The sequence below is a fragment of the Eurosta solidaginis genome, chromosome 2 (genome assembly GCF_040869045.1).
Source record: "Eurosta solidaginis isolate ZX-2024a chromosome 2, ASM4086904v1, whole genome shotgun sequence".
In the NCBI taxonomy this organism is placed as follows: Eukaryota; Metazoa; Arthropoda; class Insecta; order Diptera; family Tephritidae; genus Eurosta; species Eurosta solidaginis.
Window position 1 is genome coordinate 197,868,544 of NC_090320.1, and position 18,792 is coordinate 197,887,335.

Sequence of the window (18,792 nt, forward strand, 5' to 3'; positions counted from 1 at the left end):
GTAACTAATAACTGTAAACAAGTTTTATTTAAAAAAGTAACTATCTCCATACAATTTTCAGGATTTACACTACGACCATTAAATTTGCATGAGGATTCTATTATGCTTATTTCTTATCCGGGAGAATTGTTTATGCGAGTATTGAAGCTAATGATTTTGCCATTAATCATATCGAGCTTAATAGCCGGTTCTGCAAGTTTAAATGCGCGTATGAATGGAAAAATTGCGCTTCGTACATTGGTATATTTTGTGACAACTTCATTCTTTAACGCCCTTCTCGGTATTGCATTGGTGCTACTCATTCATCCTGGCGACCCTAACCTTCACAATGCCGTTGATCGTTCTACTGATAAAAGAGCAGTGAATCTGTTGGATAGCCTTTTGGACTTGGGAAGGTGAGTTAACGTTTTGTATTAAACTATGTTTGTATTAGTCGTCGAAATGATTAATTAACACCCTTATTCCAAGCTGGTAACAACATTCTGTTTACCGGTTACGAAAATAATAAACAACTTTTCGTATTCTGATTTTGGATAACAACTTTACCAGCAAAAAAAGGGTTCATAAGAGAGAAGTACCTTGTAAAGTCTTAAGTCGTATAATGTTTCCTTGGTTTACAATACAAAATTTGCATAAAGCATAAATCAAACAAACAGCCGTACCAAGGGAACAACAAAATGTCTGCTTTTTGTTCGACTACAAAAGTTCGGACGCAAAAGTTCAACTCACTTCTAATTCTGGTACTCGCATACCCACATCACTTTAAAAAATACATAACTCTTATAATGGTCTAGAACAATTCAAAAGGCGGTTATTTCCAAAAAAGTTAGCCATTCGCGAAAGACTAAAATAAAATTCAACAATACCTTTAAACTTCTTTCTTAATTCCAAAGTTTGGGGGAAAAATAGAATGCTGAATTTAGATTTCGATTTAGCTTATAGAAATACTTGAGTCTGCTCAAATGTCCAGAGTAGGTAATTACTTTCAGTTTTATGTGCAGGAATAATTTGATTCTCAAAATCGAGAAGCTCGTTTGAAGGTATTTTTTTACGACAACCCCAAATTTTCAAATATTGGAATTACTAATTCAATTCTATTGCGATGTAATTAACTACGAGAGATACGTGTTACTGTTTATTACTTAAAAATTCAAGTTTCGATTTACCATGTTTTACTGTTAATATTTAGCACCCTGTTAGCTAAGTCGCTAAATAGCTAGTCACTGAACCTCATCAGTTTAGAGGCCTGTGTATTAACGTGGAACGTGTTGAGAGCTAGAGCTGCGGTGTGCCATATACAGTCCACATTCCAGACACAGCAAAGTGCAAATTATTTGGTGGAACCCAGCTGCCCGCACAGGGTAATAGTACAGGGTGCGGTTTAACCACACCCTGTGACGATAATGCAGTCCAGACTTTGTACGTGGATAATGCACTAACCAAAAAGTTAGCTGCTTAATAAAAATATGATTACCAAATATTTGCTACTACAAGAAACGTTCTATATAGTTAAATGTGATGAGATTTAAAACAGGATTTCTATTATAAGTAATATTATATAGCAAGCTTTATTGTAAACAGGTATAAATAAAAATTTTAGAGAATGCGCGAACAAAATCTTATTTTTTTCATACAACATCGTTATATAAATGAGATTCCAAGTTCTATGCCAGTAATTTTTGTTACCTTCATGCTTCATGTATTCCATATCACTGAGCATGATATTTTGGGGTATCATTAAACCTCGAAAAATAAATGTTTAGATATTAGGGACTAGACCATTTGTTATCTTGGAATTGTTTTTGTCATCGCTTCCATTTTTAATTAATTTCAGTATTGTTATACCCAGCTGTACTTGTACACAGGGCATTATAACTTTGATTGGTTAACGGTTGGTTGTAAAGGTATAAAGGAATCGAGATAGATATAGACTTCCATATATCAAAATCATCAGTATCGAAAAAAAAAATTTATTGAGCCATGTCCGTCCGTCCGTCCATCTGTCCGTCTGTCCGTTAACACAATAACTTGAGTAAATATTGAGATATCTTCACCAAGTCTGATACACGAGCTTATCTGGACCTAGAATAGATTGGTATTGAAAATGAGCGAAATCGGATGATAACCACGCCCACTTTTTATATATATAACGTTTTGGAAAACACAATAAACCCGATTATTTAGTAAATAATACGCTAAGAATGTTGAAATTTGACGAGTGGACTGATATTGAGACTCTTAATAAAAATTAGAAAAAAAAATTTTAAATCAATTTTACAAATATTATTAATCAAAAATCGTTAAACCTATCGTAACAAAATTCCGCAGAGAGGTTTCCTTTACTATAAGGAATGCTATGAAGAAAAATTAACGAAATCGGTTAAGGACCACGCCCACTTTTATATAAAAGATTTATAAAAGGGTCGCGGACGAATAAAATAAGCTATATCTTTGCAAAAAATAGCTTCATATCAATGGTATTTTATTTCCCAAGTGGATTTATAGCAATAAATAGGAAAAACTTCAAATTTAAAAAAATGGGCGTGGCACCGCCCCTTTAAGACTAAGCAATTTTCTATGTTTCGGGAGTAATAACTCCAAGAAAAATTAGTTAAAAATAGAACCATATGTATATATATTGTAACGAATTTACTGCAAATCTTCTTATTTGCCCTTTTGCTAGGTTCGTATCGCTAAACTGTTGAATAAATAACTCCAATATTGAATAATGGAAAAAAAATGGCCTTTATTAAAATACTTCACAATAACACTCAAACTGTGCAACGAATAGCTTAATAACCAAACTGATAGCTTAAATGAAACTGACTTTCAAAATAATACTGCTATTGCTCGCTAGATATCGTCTTAGTCGTAACTGCTTGACAACTCAAATCAAACTCAATTACTTCTTACTCGCTTGCCCCGCTTTTATAGTTTACGCTGCATACTTCTAGGCTCTTCGATTTCCAGAACTTACTAGTTGTTTCGGCTACAAAATCGCCAGCCACAACTACGTGCACAAATTATTGCTCTCTCTTGTGACAACTCAGATAAGATATATGCATGTGTTTGTAGTTTACAGTCTCCCGCACACACATAAGCGTATAAGTAAATTCATCGGTGTGTGATATCTCATCTCTCGCTGCCTTGTATGTAAATGTTGCTCGTCGGAATGTGTACATATGTGTAGACGCAATTATTGATTCGTTTATGTAGATACATAATGATTGAATTATTGATGGGAATTCACGTCACTGCTTAGCATCGGCCTGGAGATGGCAGCACTCCTCAGTTTTGCTAATATTCGTAACACTGCCCTCCACCTAAGTCTGATCGACCCGATCACACAAATCTCTCAATCTAAACGCCGCTAGTATCTCCAAATGTACCACCCTTCTAATCCGTGGTTTCCCAGTGGTTTGTATGCGGTAGATGGTATCACTGATCTTCTTCAAAACTTTGTAGGGGCCTTCCCAACTGCACCGAAATTGGGCTGGAACACCTTTCCGCCGGTGAGGGTTGTTTAACAGTACCAAATCTCCATTCCGGAAACCTTCCGAATTATTTTCCCTGTCGTACCTGTGTTCCATCTTACTACTCATTATTCTGGATCGTTCCCTCGCAATCTGTTTCTTGGCCAATGAAGAATTACTTCGCAGAGCTTGCGCTGGACGGATTTCCTTTGCATAATCAGTATCGTTCCGACGCTTAACAACAGTAGTGTGCCTTGGCTTGAAACCACCATTGCATTCTTTCTTGGTTTTAGTACGTCCGTTAGGGCTTTTCAATGCCAGTGTTTCTCTCACAGGTACCTTCGGTTTTGATTTGTTTGGCCCATTTGTTCCATCAACCTTTACCTTTGAATTTCGTGGCCTTCGTCGAGTCTTCTCCACCAGTACCCGATTACTGCTGAACCCTTTTTCCAAACTAAAGTTAAGTGGCACATCTTGGTTCTCATAACGCATCACCCTTCTCTGCATATCGATCTTGATGTCATGGTCAACCAAGAAATCCACTCCCAATATAACTTCATCAACAATCTCCGCCACAACAAATTTGTGTAGGACCATGACCTTCCCAATCAATACTTCACATATCACTTCTCCCTGAACTTGGTTATACTCGCCAGTGACCGTACGCAACTTTGCTCCAGGTAACGGTTTTACTCTCCTGTTGACCAAGTCAGATCGGATAAAGGAATGAGATGCGCCCGTATCTACAGTCAGTATTCGTTCTTTGCCATCCACATTCCCTCTGACGGTAAGACTGCTTGATTTCCTTCCAATTTGCGACACAGATATCACAGGGCATTCAATAGCTGGATCTAGCTCTCTACCTCTTACTCGCTCTTGCTCATCTCCTCCAGCTTTGCGTTTACGGCCACCCACATTGTTGGAACTATTAAGACCAAGATCGCAATCACGTGCTATGTGACCGGACTTCCCGCATTTGAAGCATTTGATAACTTTTTCACTTCGCTTTTGCGATCCTTTCAGTGCCTCCAATATTGCGTCTACCCACTCTGGCCTTTCTACTTCCACACGGCGTGCTTTGTATGCTGGTTTACTCAATAGTGAGGCGGTTTCCTGAGTCAATGCATGGGATACCGTTTCAGAAAATGTTTGCTTTGGGTTCGCGTATGTGGCTCGCTTCGTTTCGACGTCCCTTATCCCATTTATAAAGCTCTGAATCTTCACTCTTTCCGTGTATTCCACGGGTGCATCCGCATTTGCAAGATGAGCCAATCTTTCAATGTCCGAAGCAAACTCCTGCAAAGTCTCATTAGCTTTTTGGTAGCGGTTTTGCAATTCTATTTGAAATATCTGTTTCCTGTGTTCGCTTCCGTATCGCCGTTCTACAGCAGCCATCAATGCGTCATAACTGTTCCGTTCGTACTCTGGAATAGTCTGTAAGATTTCGGCAGCTGGTCCTTTCAATGCTACGAAGAGTGCGGCAACTTTATCTTCCACATTCCAGTTGTTCACTGCTGCGGTCTTCTCAAACTGTAGCTTAAAGACCTGGAAAGGAACAGAACCGTCAAAGGATGGTGTTTTTACCTTTGAATTACTAGTTGAGACTGCTGGGCGATTCAGTTGCAACTGCTCGATACGTCCTCTCAAAGCATCCACCTCGGCCTCGATTTTTTCTTCAAACTGTAAAATTTTTGTATCTTGCGCCTCCAACTTCGAGAAAATACGTCCTTCTTGCTCTTCCAGTTGAGCAGAGATCTGCGATGATATCTGTGCTGAAATTTGAGCCGACATTTCGGATATCCGTGCCTCTTGTGCTTCAATCTTCGCTGTTATACGGTTCTCCTGCGATTCCAGCTGAGATGACATTTGCGACGACATTTCGGATATACGCGTTTCTTGTGCTTCCATCTGGGATACCATATACGTCTTCTGTTCTTCTAGTTGAGATGACATATACGTTTTTTGTTCTTCTAGTTGTGATGACATATTTGTGGATATTTGTGATGACATTTCTGTTATACGTGCCTCTTGCGCTTCCAGTTGGGATGCCAATTGCGACGACATTGATGCTACTGTCGATGTTTGTGCAGATATTGCAGCCAATATCATGTTCAAGTCTGTGCTCGTAACTGTCTGCGATGTTTCGTTTTTCTCTTCAATTTTTGTTGTTGTTTCGTCCCCATCAGGATAAAAGACAAACTCGTCCACATCAATTCCTTGCGACTCCATTACCTCTCGTAGCCGTGCTTGAAGTTCGATCTTATTGTCGGTTGTATTTAATCCACGGTTCTCCAACTCCTTTTTCAGTTGCTGGATCTTCAATTCATCGAACTTTGCCATGTCCTTGTTGTCCTCTGGAATTTATTCAACAATTCCTCTTCTGACACCAATTGTAACGAATTTACTGCAAATCTTCTTATTTGCCCTTTTGCTAGGTTCGTATCGCTAAACTGTTGAATAAATAACTCCAATATTGAATAATGGAAAAAAAATGGCCTTTATTAAAATACTTCACAATAACACTCAAACTGTGCAACGAATAGCTTAATAACCAAACTGATAGCTTAAATGAAACTGACTTTCAAAATAATACTGCTATTGCTCGCTAGATATCGTCTTAGTCGTAACTGCTTGACAACTCAAATCAAACTCAATTACTTCTTACTCGCTTGCCCCGCTTTTATAGTTTACGCTGCATACTTCTAGGCTCTTCGATTTCCAGAACTTACTAGTTGTTTCGGCTACAAAATCGCCAGCCACAACTACGTGCACAAATTATTGCTCTCTCTTGTGACAACTCAAATAAGATATATGCATGTGTTTGTAGTTTACAGTCTCCCGCACACACATAAGCGTATAAGTAAATTCATCGGTGTGTGATATCTCATCTCTCGCTGCCTTGTATGTAAATGTTGCTCGTCGGAATGTGTACATATGTGTAGACGCAATTATTGATTCGTTTATGTAGATACATAATGATTGAATTATTGATGTGAATTCACGTCACTGCTTAGCATCGGCCTGGAGATGGCAGCACTCCTCAGTTTTGCTAATATTCGTAACAATATGTATTATTGCGCGGCCTTGTAACACATTGAGCACACAAAACAAACAACAACAGCATTTCAAGTGTACAGCTGGGTATGTAATGTTCGGTTTCACCCGAAGTTAGATTTCCTTACTTGTTTTTGCTATTTCAAGCAAGTTCATTACTATTTCAAACACTTTAGGATAATTTCTGGAATATTTCAGTATCATATCGCGACTACCTTTGGGTAATTCCGGGAGTGGTTTTGTAAAATTACTCCATCGTTTCCGGGCCATTTTCGGAATTGTTTTCATGATCATTTTAAGGTCCTTTGGAGACCATTTCAGATTTTTTCGATAAATTCTTGCGAATGGTTCGGGCTTAGGGTCGAGAGCGGATTCCAACATCTCAAGACGTATATTGTAGAAGAGTGATACCCTCAAGAGATTCCTAGATTTTCGGAAAATTATTCGGCGCTAACCTATATGTCATGTGAACGCAGCCACTAAGATTCAGCAGAGCAAGCAATGAATCAGTTTTCGCTTGTGTTTCAAGCAGTATACATCTCATGCGTGAGTTCTATATACTCAAATTCTCCTTGAACACACATACTTCTACAAAAATGTTTGCGTTTGTATTCAAAGGTCTGCTGGTTTTGTGCAGCACTGTTGAAGACCCATACGCTATGGAAAAAGCTCTTCATTCGGTAGTCAAACTGGCACCTGTATGAGTCCCTCGAGAGCACAGAATTTGAGCAGGGAGCCAGGAACTTGACATAGAGGGAGCCCTCAACAATATCTTACAAGCCCCTCTAAGACTGGTTGTCGAGTTCACTCTGCTAGAATTCATCAGTAGACTTCTGAGTTGCTGAACCGTAATGGCGGAGTGGGGGAGAAGAGAGACAACGCAGAGGAAGGTCATTAGGGGTTCATCCTTGCCGGGTGTAATTTCTGATTTGGTATGCTTGAGGTCATGGTAATGAACGACCTGCCCCAAGACCTTTTGGGGTGGGGTCTGAAAAGTAGTGACCTATAGCGATAATATTTGGATACACTTATGAACGTTGTGAAGGCTACCTAGGGGCCGCAACCAGGTGGTCGGAATCTTGAGGTTTACTAGTCAAACTCAGTGTAAAGGACTTCCTTTGGTCCGGTGGAAAGAAGTAGGCACGTTTTCCAGGGCCAAAAATATGGAATCAGCGCAGCGATTGGCGATGGATTGGAATAAGCGGGGGTTTCCGTTCTACACTTACACTGCCATGCAGCATCCGTGCCCGGTTAACATCGTGGACAAAATGGTTGTAGTACGACCGGAAAAAGGACTTCATGACGCGGCATATAAGCTTGTGAATCACAGGCACTACAGCATTCTGACCAACCTCGACCCTTCTTTTGCAGGACAGACTACTGCTCGCCGGCTTCCGTGCCTGTTGAAACACTCATATTGCCTTAGGGAAGGAAGTGAGTGGGGAATTAATATTGCGAGGTAGTCGGGTTAACCTTAACCTAGGGTAGAGGGAGTATTCTACCTGGAGCTCAGTGTCTGCCGAAAATTTAGGCTATGCGAAGACAGCACCATCGTCCTGGCATCCACGATGAGATGGGCTGACACCACCCTTGGCCGTGTGTCGATGTCCAGACAATTTTTGACTCCAAGCTTTCGGAGGAGTTTTATGGTTTACAAAAGCTAACATGTCCATTGTTATTACACGCAGTCATAAGAAGCTTTGATAGGAAGTTATTGGATTCCTCCAGTTCTTCTATAGTGGCAACTTCTTTGGGTTGTCCCAGTTTTGCTTCTAAATGTTCCTGGAATTTGCTGCAGTCCGTTTGCCTAAGGTTTCAAAATGATCCTCCCTTCTCTTCCCTATTGAGGGGGATGCTGAAGCTGATATACGCATGGTCTGAGAAGGATGGCCTATGAAGGTCTCTCCAATCATACAATGTAAAATCAAGAACTTTGCTTTGGTTTTGCGCTATCCTCTTGCACTATCCCTTTGGTGGCATAAAGCAGGATTTCAGGGTAAATATCTGCTAGAAACCACAACTGCGAGGTTCTCGGTAGGGTAATTAGGCAGCATATATGAGCGCAGCTGATTCTTTACCATGCCTGCAGCTCACATCCTTCCTTCCAAATCCGTGCGCGTTGAGCCCAGAAACATTTCCTCCCGATGAGGGCCATGGCTCCAGGATCTGCGCCATATCAATCGAAAACTCCTTAAGGGTTTTGAGGAGTTCGCTCGCTTCACTCCACGTTATTGTGTTGGAGGTTTATCTGTAAGACTCGCAACACAGTTGTACCACCATGCCGAATCAAAGGTTGAAAAGTCTATAAAAGTATACTTTAGAAGAAATCTATAAAAAAAGGCCATAACTTATTGATTTGAATATTTGCTGGGTTTTTCAACCGTTTCTATGGATATTTACTTAAATATATATTTCTTGATTTCAAAAAACACGACATTACCCAATTAACATATATCTCATACTTACATTGAATTTCCCCTTATGAGTGCAGAAAAGAGCAAATTTCCTCATATTTTTTTTGCCACTTGCCAAGTTTTTTTTACAAATAGTCTTTTATTCTTCTTTGCTTTCAGAAATGTGTTCCCGGATAATCTCTTTCAGGCATCTTTTCAACAAGCGCACACCGTTTATCTTCCTAAACCGAACATTTTACACACCTTCAATGAAACTCTCAATGATACAACAATTGGAACAGAGCTAGAAACCACTGAGGAAATGAAATCACACCAACAAGATAACGTTGAATTTGCAGAACCTGCGCTCGTACGTGTTGTACAATATCGCAGTGGTACCAACACTCTTGGCATTGTATTTTTCTGTCTCGTATTCGGCACCATCTTGGGTACAATTGGTGAAAAAGGACAAATAGTAGTGGATTTCTTTACAGCTGTTTTCGAGGTCATAATGAAGATGGTAACTTGTGTTATGTGGCTGACACCAGTTGGTATTAGTTCGGTGATAGCTGGGAAAATTTTGGGTGTAAACGATTTACATTTGGTGATGGAACAATTGATGTGGTTCATATTAACAAATCTGATTGGTGTTTGCCTTTATCAGTTCATTATAATGCAGGCAATTTATTTTGTATTTGTACGACGCAATCCATTCAAATTCTATGCCGGACTTATACAACCCATGCTGACCGCTTTTGCGACAGCCTCAACGTAAGCCAAAAACATCCTACATAAATACATACTAACATATGTCAACCTATGCACATTTTTGTGTTTGTATGTATGTATGAAACATAACGCATATTGCGACTGTAGCCTCATAAAATATATTTGAAATATGTACCTTTATCTATATTAATATCTGTGATAATTGCATTTAATTATGTACATATGTATGTGTTTATAGAGTATGTATGTATATTAAAATGCTGACAAATTTTTCATAAAAAATTATGAGTATTCCCGGTTGCTGCATCCATAAGTCTAGGTTGGTCGACAAGCATGAAAATATGCCATCATATTTATGGGACATCTCGGAATTTTGATAAATTCTTGATCCCTTGATTTAACTTCATTATTATAAAAACTTATTTTATCTACATAGATGTTTAATTAAATATATAGATAGAACCAGTTGGCAAATCTATATCACCTAAATAAATTACATACTTTTAAATGTGATTTTGTGATGAGGAGGGGAGTTTCTGGCTGTTGGATTCCTTGTGAATGCAAAAGCTAATATAGCCTCCACACAGGAAATGCGACAGATGGGACAAGTCTTGAAACTGCTGTAGTGACCAGGAGGAGAAAAGGGAAATACGTGGAGGGGTGAGATAAGAAGATATTTTTAAGCGTACTTTACGAGGTTCAATATCGACTAAGACGATAAGATATGATCATGCCTCTGTATAGCGCAAAAAGTGGTCACAGCAAAACAAGGAAAGTTTGCCGTGAAAAACCTGTTCTCTTAAGAGACAATTGATGACTTTTCCAGCTCTCGAGACTGCTGCTAGAGGCAGCCGAGTAATAGCACCTTAGCAAGTAAGAAAGTATGACTAGTAAGATATAAAAGTCGCACTGTTTCGAGAAAAACGTTTCTCTGAATTCAGGACCAACCTGTTCCTAAACGTTACCATGGCGCAAGGAGGGAGTAAGAAATTTGAAGCAAAAATTCGTTAAAGTAACACCTTAAAAATTCCTTTAAACAAAGGCCGATGACGAGTAGGGGACCGAAGAAATTTCTTGAGGCAACGATATTGCCAATCTAGTAACCGACGAATAGGTTATGCTTACATTATGGGCGTACCATCGATTTATTATCGAAGTGCAGTCGGTTTATTAACGGCGAGCTATTGATTTGTTATCGAAGTGTGATTGGCCTTTCATTAGCGTTTTATTGAGTCGTTCTCGACGAAATTTCGATTTGTTATCGAAGTGTTATAGGATTGTTACCAATTTTTATCAACGAGTTTTTGATACATTATCGATGTATTATTGACAAGTCATCCATATGTTATCAGTTTGCTATTGATAACAACGATTGTTAACTAGTCACAGTGTTTCTAATGATAATGAATCGATAAAGAGCGATGAATTTTGGTGCAAAACCGATAGCAATTCGACAACATACCGATTACAAATCAATTAAACCGTTAGAAAATCGCTCACACGCCGATAAAAACGGTTGTTACCGATACTAAGACGTCCATACACCGGTAACCGTTTCTTATCGATAACAAAACGATAACAGAAATAAAAAGTCCCGTAGTTTTACCGAAAGTTCCTAAAAATCTTGCCGACATGGCTCCAAAAAAGTATTAAAGGAGTCCCAAAATTTTCCAAAATAGATCCGACAAAGTCTCGAACTAGACCTGAAATGACTCCGCATTCGAAAAGATCACACTTGGGATTAGCCAAAATAGTACAAAGTTACTTTCAAATGCACCGAAACTGATCGCTCAAAGACGCAGACATTATTCTTAAAACACCCCCAACGACTACCGAGAAAACCCCTTAAATAATGCGGGAAATCTTTAGAAAATAGCCCCGAAATGTTTTTTATTTCCAATAACGGTCTTTTAATTACCTATAAATAGTCTACCAAGCATTCATTGAATTATACTAACCGATTTCAGAAATAACGCTCAGAAAATCGTATAATTTTTTCCGAATATTTTAAACATTCAGGAGTTACCACGGGGCGTTACCACCCCCGTCTTCTTCTCCCCCCCCCCCCCCCCCCTCTTTTCTGCCAGCAATCATGCAGGTCAGGGAAACAGACTCTTAATCCCTACCTCCGTTTGCACCGTCTGCCAGCACAGAATATATAGGCTTGCGACATCCGCTCAATGCAGCTCCTGCCTTGGGTGGTGCCACTTTCCTAGATGTTCTGGTCTCCGCGACGGCAACCCCTCGACCGGTTTCATCGCGCCATGTTGCCAGGTCGCAAACCCAAATCATCCGGGTACCCCAATGCTTGCCCAAGGGCGCCCAGTCCCAAGGCCACACCAGCAATTGCGTCCTGGCCTTCCACAATCTAGGCGTAGTCACCCGTCACTTACCCCTAGAGTGGCGGCGTCACCCCTCATGCACTTCAGAATTCTGCAGTTAAACTGTAATGGACTAACTGGGAAGATTACGGAGATAGTCGATTTCATGAAGCGGCACAACATCCGCATTGCTGCGATTCAAGAGACTAAACTCACAGCAAGATCTGCATTGCAGACCTGCTCTGGGTATAATGTCCATAGAAAAGACCGCGAGAGCGGAAATGGAGGCGGCCTCGCGTTTATTATACACCACTCCGTGCAATATTATATATTTGATCCTGGCATCGACCGCAGGGACAATGTCTTAGAACGTCAAGGCCTATCTGTTCGGTCAGGCGATGCAAATCTAGAAATCATCAGCATCTACATCCCTCCTGTCACCTGTTGCCCCCGTGGATACCGCCCTAATATCGAGGCCTTACTCACTGGCAACAATCGCATTATCTTAGGCGATTTCAATGCCCATCACGACCTTGGCATTCAAACTTGCGGGCGGACAGTAGGGGTGAGATGTTGGCGGATCAAATAGAAGAAACGACGTTCTGCACAATAAACGGAGACGCCCCCACACGTATGGTAGGAAGTTGTCATAGCTCGCCAGATATCTCAATCGTGAGCGCAGAACTCGTAAACTGCGTCAACTGGCAGCCGATGGTAACATTGGCATCCGACCACCTGCCCATACTTATTTCGTTCGAGCGTACCGCCGACTTCATCGTCACCGAAAAACGCACTTTCATAAACTTCAAAAAAGGAAAGTGGGAAGAATATAAATCTGCAACAGACAGCAGCTTTGCTGCCCTCCCTATCCCGACTGATGACCGCCAAGGGGAGCGTGCCTTCCGTAAGGTCATTGAATCCGCCTCGGCACATTTCATTCCCGCCGGGAGAATTCCCGAAATCCGGCCCCACTTCCCGGTGGAGGCCGCGAGCTTAGCGAGGGAACGCGACCTTATAAGACAGCTTGATCCAGACGACCCCCAAATAAGGGATATAAACCAACGCATCAGATTGCTTGTGGACGAACACAAGCGGGCGAAATGGGAAGAGCACCTAAGAGGTTGTAACCTCTCTACCGGTGTAGGTAAACTTTGGTCCACCGTAAAGTCCCTATCCAATCCGACTAAGCACAAAGACAAAGTTTCCATCGCCTTTGGCGATAAGGTGCTGTCGGATGCGAGAAAATGCGCGAGCGCTTTCTGCCGACAATATATAATGCATCCTACGGTTGACAAAGATAGACGGAGAGCCAATAGACACGCACATAAACACAAATTCAGCGCGTCACCAGTCACCATCATCGCTAGAGAGGTTGAGGACGCCATTGGTCGCGCTAAACCATCCAAAGCAGTGGGCCCAGACGGCATAGCCATGCCGATGCTTAAAAACCTAGGGAAAGAGGGTTTCAAATATTTAGCGCATGTCTTCAACCTGTCTCTTTCCACCTTTGTCATACCCGAGAAATGGAAAATGGCCAAGGTGGTCCCGCTACTAAAGCCTGGGAAACCAGCTAACATAGGTGAGTCATATCGTCCGATATCTCTCCTATCGCCAGTGGCAAAGACGCTTGAAGCCATTTTGCTCCCCTATTTCCAAGCACATTTGCAGCTAGCCCCTCATCAGCATGGCTTCAGAAAACTCCATAGCACTACCTCCGCGCTAAATGTCATTAGCACCCAGATAAATTGCGGTTTGAATCAATACCCCCACCATAGAACAGTACTCGTAGCGCTAGACCTATCAAAAGCCTTTGATACGGTCAACCATGGCTCGTTACTGCAAGACCTGGAAGGGTCTACCCTTCCCCCATGTCTTAAAAGGTGGACCGCAAATTATCTGTGTGGTCGGCAGGCATCGGTGCAATTCAGAAACGAAACATCAAAACCAAGGAGAATTAAACAGGGGGTGCCACAGGGTGGTGTCCTATCCCCACTTTTGTTTAATTTCTACATATCTAAGCTACCTTCACCACCGGAAGGAGTCACAATCGTTTCCTACGCCGATGACTGCACAATAATGGCCACAGGCCCAGGCCCAGAGATCGATGAGCTATGCAATAAAATAAACGGCTATCTCCCTGATCTCTCCAGTTTTTTCGCCTCGCGAAACCTGGCATTGTCACCGACTAAATCTTCCGCGACCTTATTTACAACATGGACTCCCCAAATGTCGACCATATTGAACATCCATGTCGATGGCACTACGCTACCGACTGTCCTACACCCCAAAATCATGGGTGTGACGTTTGATCAGGATCTACATTTTGGTGCGCACGCAACCGCAATTGTTCCGAGAATTCAGAGCCGTAATAAAATCCTCAAATCCCTTGCTGGCAGTACCTGGGGAAAAGATAAAGAAACGCTCATGACCACATACAAAGCAATTAGAAACTACAGGCCTGCCAAAATACTGCTCTCAGAACCGCCACGGGCTGTCTTCTTATGTCCCCAGAACACCATCTGCATAATGAGGCGAGAATACTCCCCATCAGGGAGAGAAATGAGATGCTGACCAAACAGTTTCTGTTGAATACCCAGAAACCTGGGCATCCCAACAGACATCTGATTGACGAACCAGCACCGCCTAGGGGCCTAAGGAGTCATCTCCGTAAGCATTTTGAGGAAATACGGCACCTGAGAACCCAGCCGTATGAAGCGAAAAAACACAAGCAGGTCCTTGGTGAACTCCATAGACAGGCGTCGGACCTTTATGTCGGGAATTGCCCGGTGAATCCAGTACTTGAAGAAAGATATCCAGAACTCGCGGAAGAGGAACGCATACTCCCCAGGGAAACGCGTGTCACTCTTGCTCAACTTCGTTCTGGATACTGTAACAGGTTAAACTCTTACCTATCCAGAATCAACCCCGACATACAAAATGTATGCCCCGCTTGCAATGTGTCCCCACATGACACCAACCATCTCTTTAATTGTAATGTGGAACCAACGCCTCTAACACCCCTTTCCTTATGGTCCACCCCTGTTGAAACGGCAAGTTTCCTTGGACTCCCGTTAGAGGATATTGATGACAATTTGTGATCGGTCGCGGCTATTAGGTGGGGTGAGCATTGCTACAACAACAACAACAACAACAACCACGGGGCATCCAAGGTCCTCAGACTTAATCCCTTAGAACGAAAAATGTTTGCTATGGTATTTGTGCGCAGAAATTAACAACGACGAATGGATGCAACACCGTTAAAATATTGTTTAATTGTTACAAATATTTTTTCATTCTTTTACATCTTTTGATTTACATTTTAACTTTTCATTTAAAAAAAAAAAAAAAAAAAAAAAAAACGAAACCAATCAAAATATATTAATTAACAAATAATAATATAAAACCAAATAACTTAAAAAAAAATATATATATATAACATAAAATCATAATAAACAAATAATCGACATTTTATAAAATTGTGATAATAAAAAACACCTACAACAACAACATCATATACATCATGCATTCACGCGAATCTGTACTGAAATTCGAAAACCTACCAACAAAATGTTATAAAACACTTCCGTTTGACGATCACATATCTGAATACAAACAAAAAATAACAACAATATGCTATTACAGTGCTGCCGCTTTACCAATAACATTCCGTTGCATGAACGAAAAACTGCGTGTGGATCAGCGTATTAGCCGTTTTGTTCTGCCAATTGGTTGTAATATAAATATGGATGGTACAGCTCTCTTTATAGCGATTGCTTCGATATTCATTGCTCAGATGAGTGGTATTTCATTGGGTTTTGGTGAATTGATCACAGTTTTGTTAACTTCAACAGCTGCTTCAATGAGTTCAGCCAGTGTTCCGAGTGCTGCTTTGGTCCTATTGCTAGTTGTATTGACTGCCATCGATGCGCCTGTACAGGATGTTACATTGCTCTTTGCTGTTGATTGGATTGTGTAAGTATTGATAAAAGTTTAGTGTAAAAAATTTGACATTTTGTTAAAATTTAAATAGGTTCTGATATCAGGTAGTGGCTACGGAACTATTTGTAGCAGAAATCCCCAAAATACAGAAATATTATATTCGAAAAAGCACTTTTAATGGCCGTAGTTTTGTTGGCTGGTCAGCCATAAGTAAACTGCGATGATTTTCGTATTGTAGGAGCTTAGGTTGATGAAATAGCGAGTAATATACTAGGACTTCATATATATATAGCGATCCTACCTACACTAGATGAAAATTGGGCTGAATAGTACTATTCAATCTGCGGTAATACGTCCACAGCACGAGGAAATTTATTTTGCAACTTCTGTGGTCTTTCCCAATCCTCAATTGTTTAAATCTTACTTTTAGAAATGCGGATGCCCTCTGAAATGGGACCCAAAATAGGTAATTTAGTTTTTTATTTACTGTTTGACAAATTCTTAGGGCTTAATTTGACACCATCGCCAGGTTTTCTTCACAAAACCTATTGAAATTTTTGTATATGTTTCTCGATTCTCATTCTTAAAGCGATAACCCTATATGGATATACTAAGCGTATTGTGGTATTTTGTTTTTTTTTTTGGTTTTAATTGACACTGCATTCGCAAGCGTCGAATGGCAAGGTGCTTAAAAGAGCTCTTAATTCTAAATCTTAATTTTATTCAAAGTCAATTTGTCGTTTCATTTCACTTGTTCCTCCGTTATTCACAAAAGCTCCGTTATTGACGGTAGCTTCTTTATTTAATTTTGTTATTTCCCGAAATGTAAAATTTTTGGTTATTTTTTTTTGTCACCACGCCAGGTACAAAATCAATAATATGTATTTCAGAATCCACTATGTGGCTTGTAGCCATGTCTTTTTTCACTATTTTACGTATATAAAAAAACGTTTGGTCTTTATTTGGCACCACGCCAGATTTCAATTTTCACTGATTCCTGTTAGGAGTGCAAAAAACCACCCTAACTCCAGGTCAGGGAAGCATTGCATCTCCCAACTCCGCCAAAACGCCAGCATGGAGCACAAAAGTCAACCTTTAGGCCTATTTTAATTCCCAGCTCAACCGAAAAAGTCCAAAATTATTGCAGTTGAACCGAGGATGACACTGCACGTCCACACAGCCGAAAAGACAAAAACGGAATGTGTGGTATTTTTAAGTCTCTCAACAGTTTATGAAGCATTGCAATGTCTGTAGTCTTATTTTACTTCTAATCGACAGTAGATATTTTTAAATTCCAGCCTGAAAACCAACCATGCCACATAACAAGTCCAGAGTTCAATCAGTTCCAGGCAATGGATATCCTCCTTCGTTACGCCATTCAAGCTATCTAAATATGAAACTAAAATACCCAAATAATTCAAAGGGTCAGAGCAAATTATAGCTTCATCAACCCAATTGTCAATTTTACCTGCCCGTGGCGAATCCTGTTTCTGTAGAAGCGAGGCTCTGGGGCCAAAAAAAAAGGCGGGGGGGGGGGGGGGGGTGGATGGCCTAGACAGTGGCGTAATTGAACCATCAGTTCGCCCATGGTGTTCACCTGTAGCACTTGTGAAAAATAAGAATGAAAACATTAGGATTTGCGTGGACTACTGGAAGTTGAACGACGTCACAAAGAAGGATAGCTACCCATTTCCAAGAATTGACAACACTCTGAACTCGCTATCTGGTACGAAATGTTTTCCACACTGTACTTGGAAAATGGCTACTGGCAAGTGGAGGTGAAGATGGAAGACAAGGTGAATAGCCTTCCGCGTTTCCTTGGGCTGTGCACATATTACCGCCGATTTTTACCAAAATTTGCTAGCGTAAACCATAACATCCACGAGCTTACAAGGAAAGCTAAGCTTTTGAATCGAAGGAGCAGCAAGAAGTGGCCTTTCAAACATTAAAAGAGCGTTTGGGCACTGCCCCAATGTGCATATGCGATTCCAGGAGCCAATTTTATTCTAGATACAGATCCGAGCGGATATGCTATATACTGGTAGATGAACAGCAAAAGGTAGTTGCATATTACAGCCGATCAATTGTAAAACCAGAGAGGAATTATTGCGTTACACGGATACACCACGTGTTTGCTAGGTGTACTAATCTTTCGATAGCCTCTAAAGTCTCATTAACCGGCCATCAAGTCTTAATAACGTGGTTTCCGTTAAGAGGGATCAGTAGCTCCTTACAATATCATGAACGGCGAAGCGATTTGATTTTCCAAATTCTAGTTATTCAATAATGCAGTCATCTCAAGAAACTTCCGGGCAAAGTAACATGAAATGCTTTGAAACAAGTTTTTTCAATTACAAAATAATTTTTCTAGTCTGGGTCGCCCCTCGACCAAATCTAGATTTCAGTATTCTCTAACTATATTTAGCAGTAAACACATAATTTTTTTTCTTTAATTTTTCCAGTGACAGAATGCGTACCACCAACAATATGCTAGGTGATTGCTATGCAGCTGCTGTCGTTGAAGAATTATCACGAAAAGAGCTGATGGCTTTGGACGCAACCATACTTTATCAGGTAATATCGACTTTTATATTCGAAAAAAAAAGTTTTAAATATGAAACGTAATCGGCTTAAACGTAGGTAAATAAAATATATTTAAGGCCCGGGTTTTTAGTACAAGTTCTACTCAGTTTGTCAGTTAAACTACGCTTAAACTTATTCTGCAGTTCTTTTAGTCTACTTTAAGTTTAAGCTGAGCTTAAGCGGCCGATCTAAACTCTAGTTAACCTATCAGTTATGTGCGTTTGCTCGAAATGGTGTCGAATATACCCAACAAGCATTTGGGCTTGAGCACTATTAGAGCTAGATGTTTATTACTCACAA

At 40.5% G+C, this 18,792-nt stretch overlaps 1 protein-coding gene across 3 annotated transcripts in view; it reads left to right on the forward strand.

Annotated features, from left to right (window-relative positions):
• Positions 1 to 18,792, forward strand: part of Eaat2 (Excitatory amino acid transporter 2) — a 76,359-nt gene that overhangs the window by 50,092 nt on the left and 7,475 nt on the right. For all 3 annotated transcript variants that reach the window (XM_067766859.1, XM_067766858.1, XM_067766857.1), the window contains 4 exons: positions 62 to 395; positions 9,101 to 9,691; positions 15,613 to 15,942; positions 18,372 to 18,483. In XM_067766859.1, the coding sequence (XP_067622960.1) occupies positions 62 to 395; positions 9,101 to 9,691; positions 15,613 to 15,942; positions 18,372 to 18,483 (1,367 nt within the window). The remainder of the gene's footprint in view (positions 1 to 61; positions 396 to 9,100; positions 9,692 to 15,612; positions 15,943 to 18,371; positions 18,484 to 18,792) is intronic.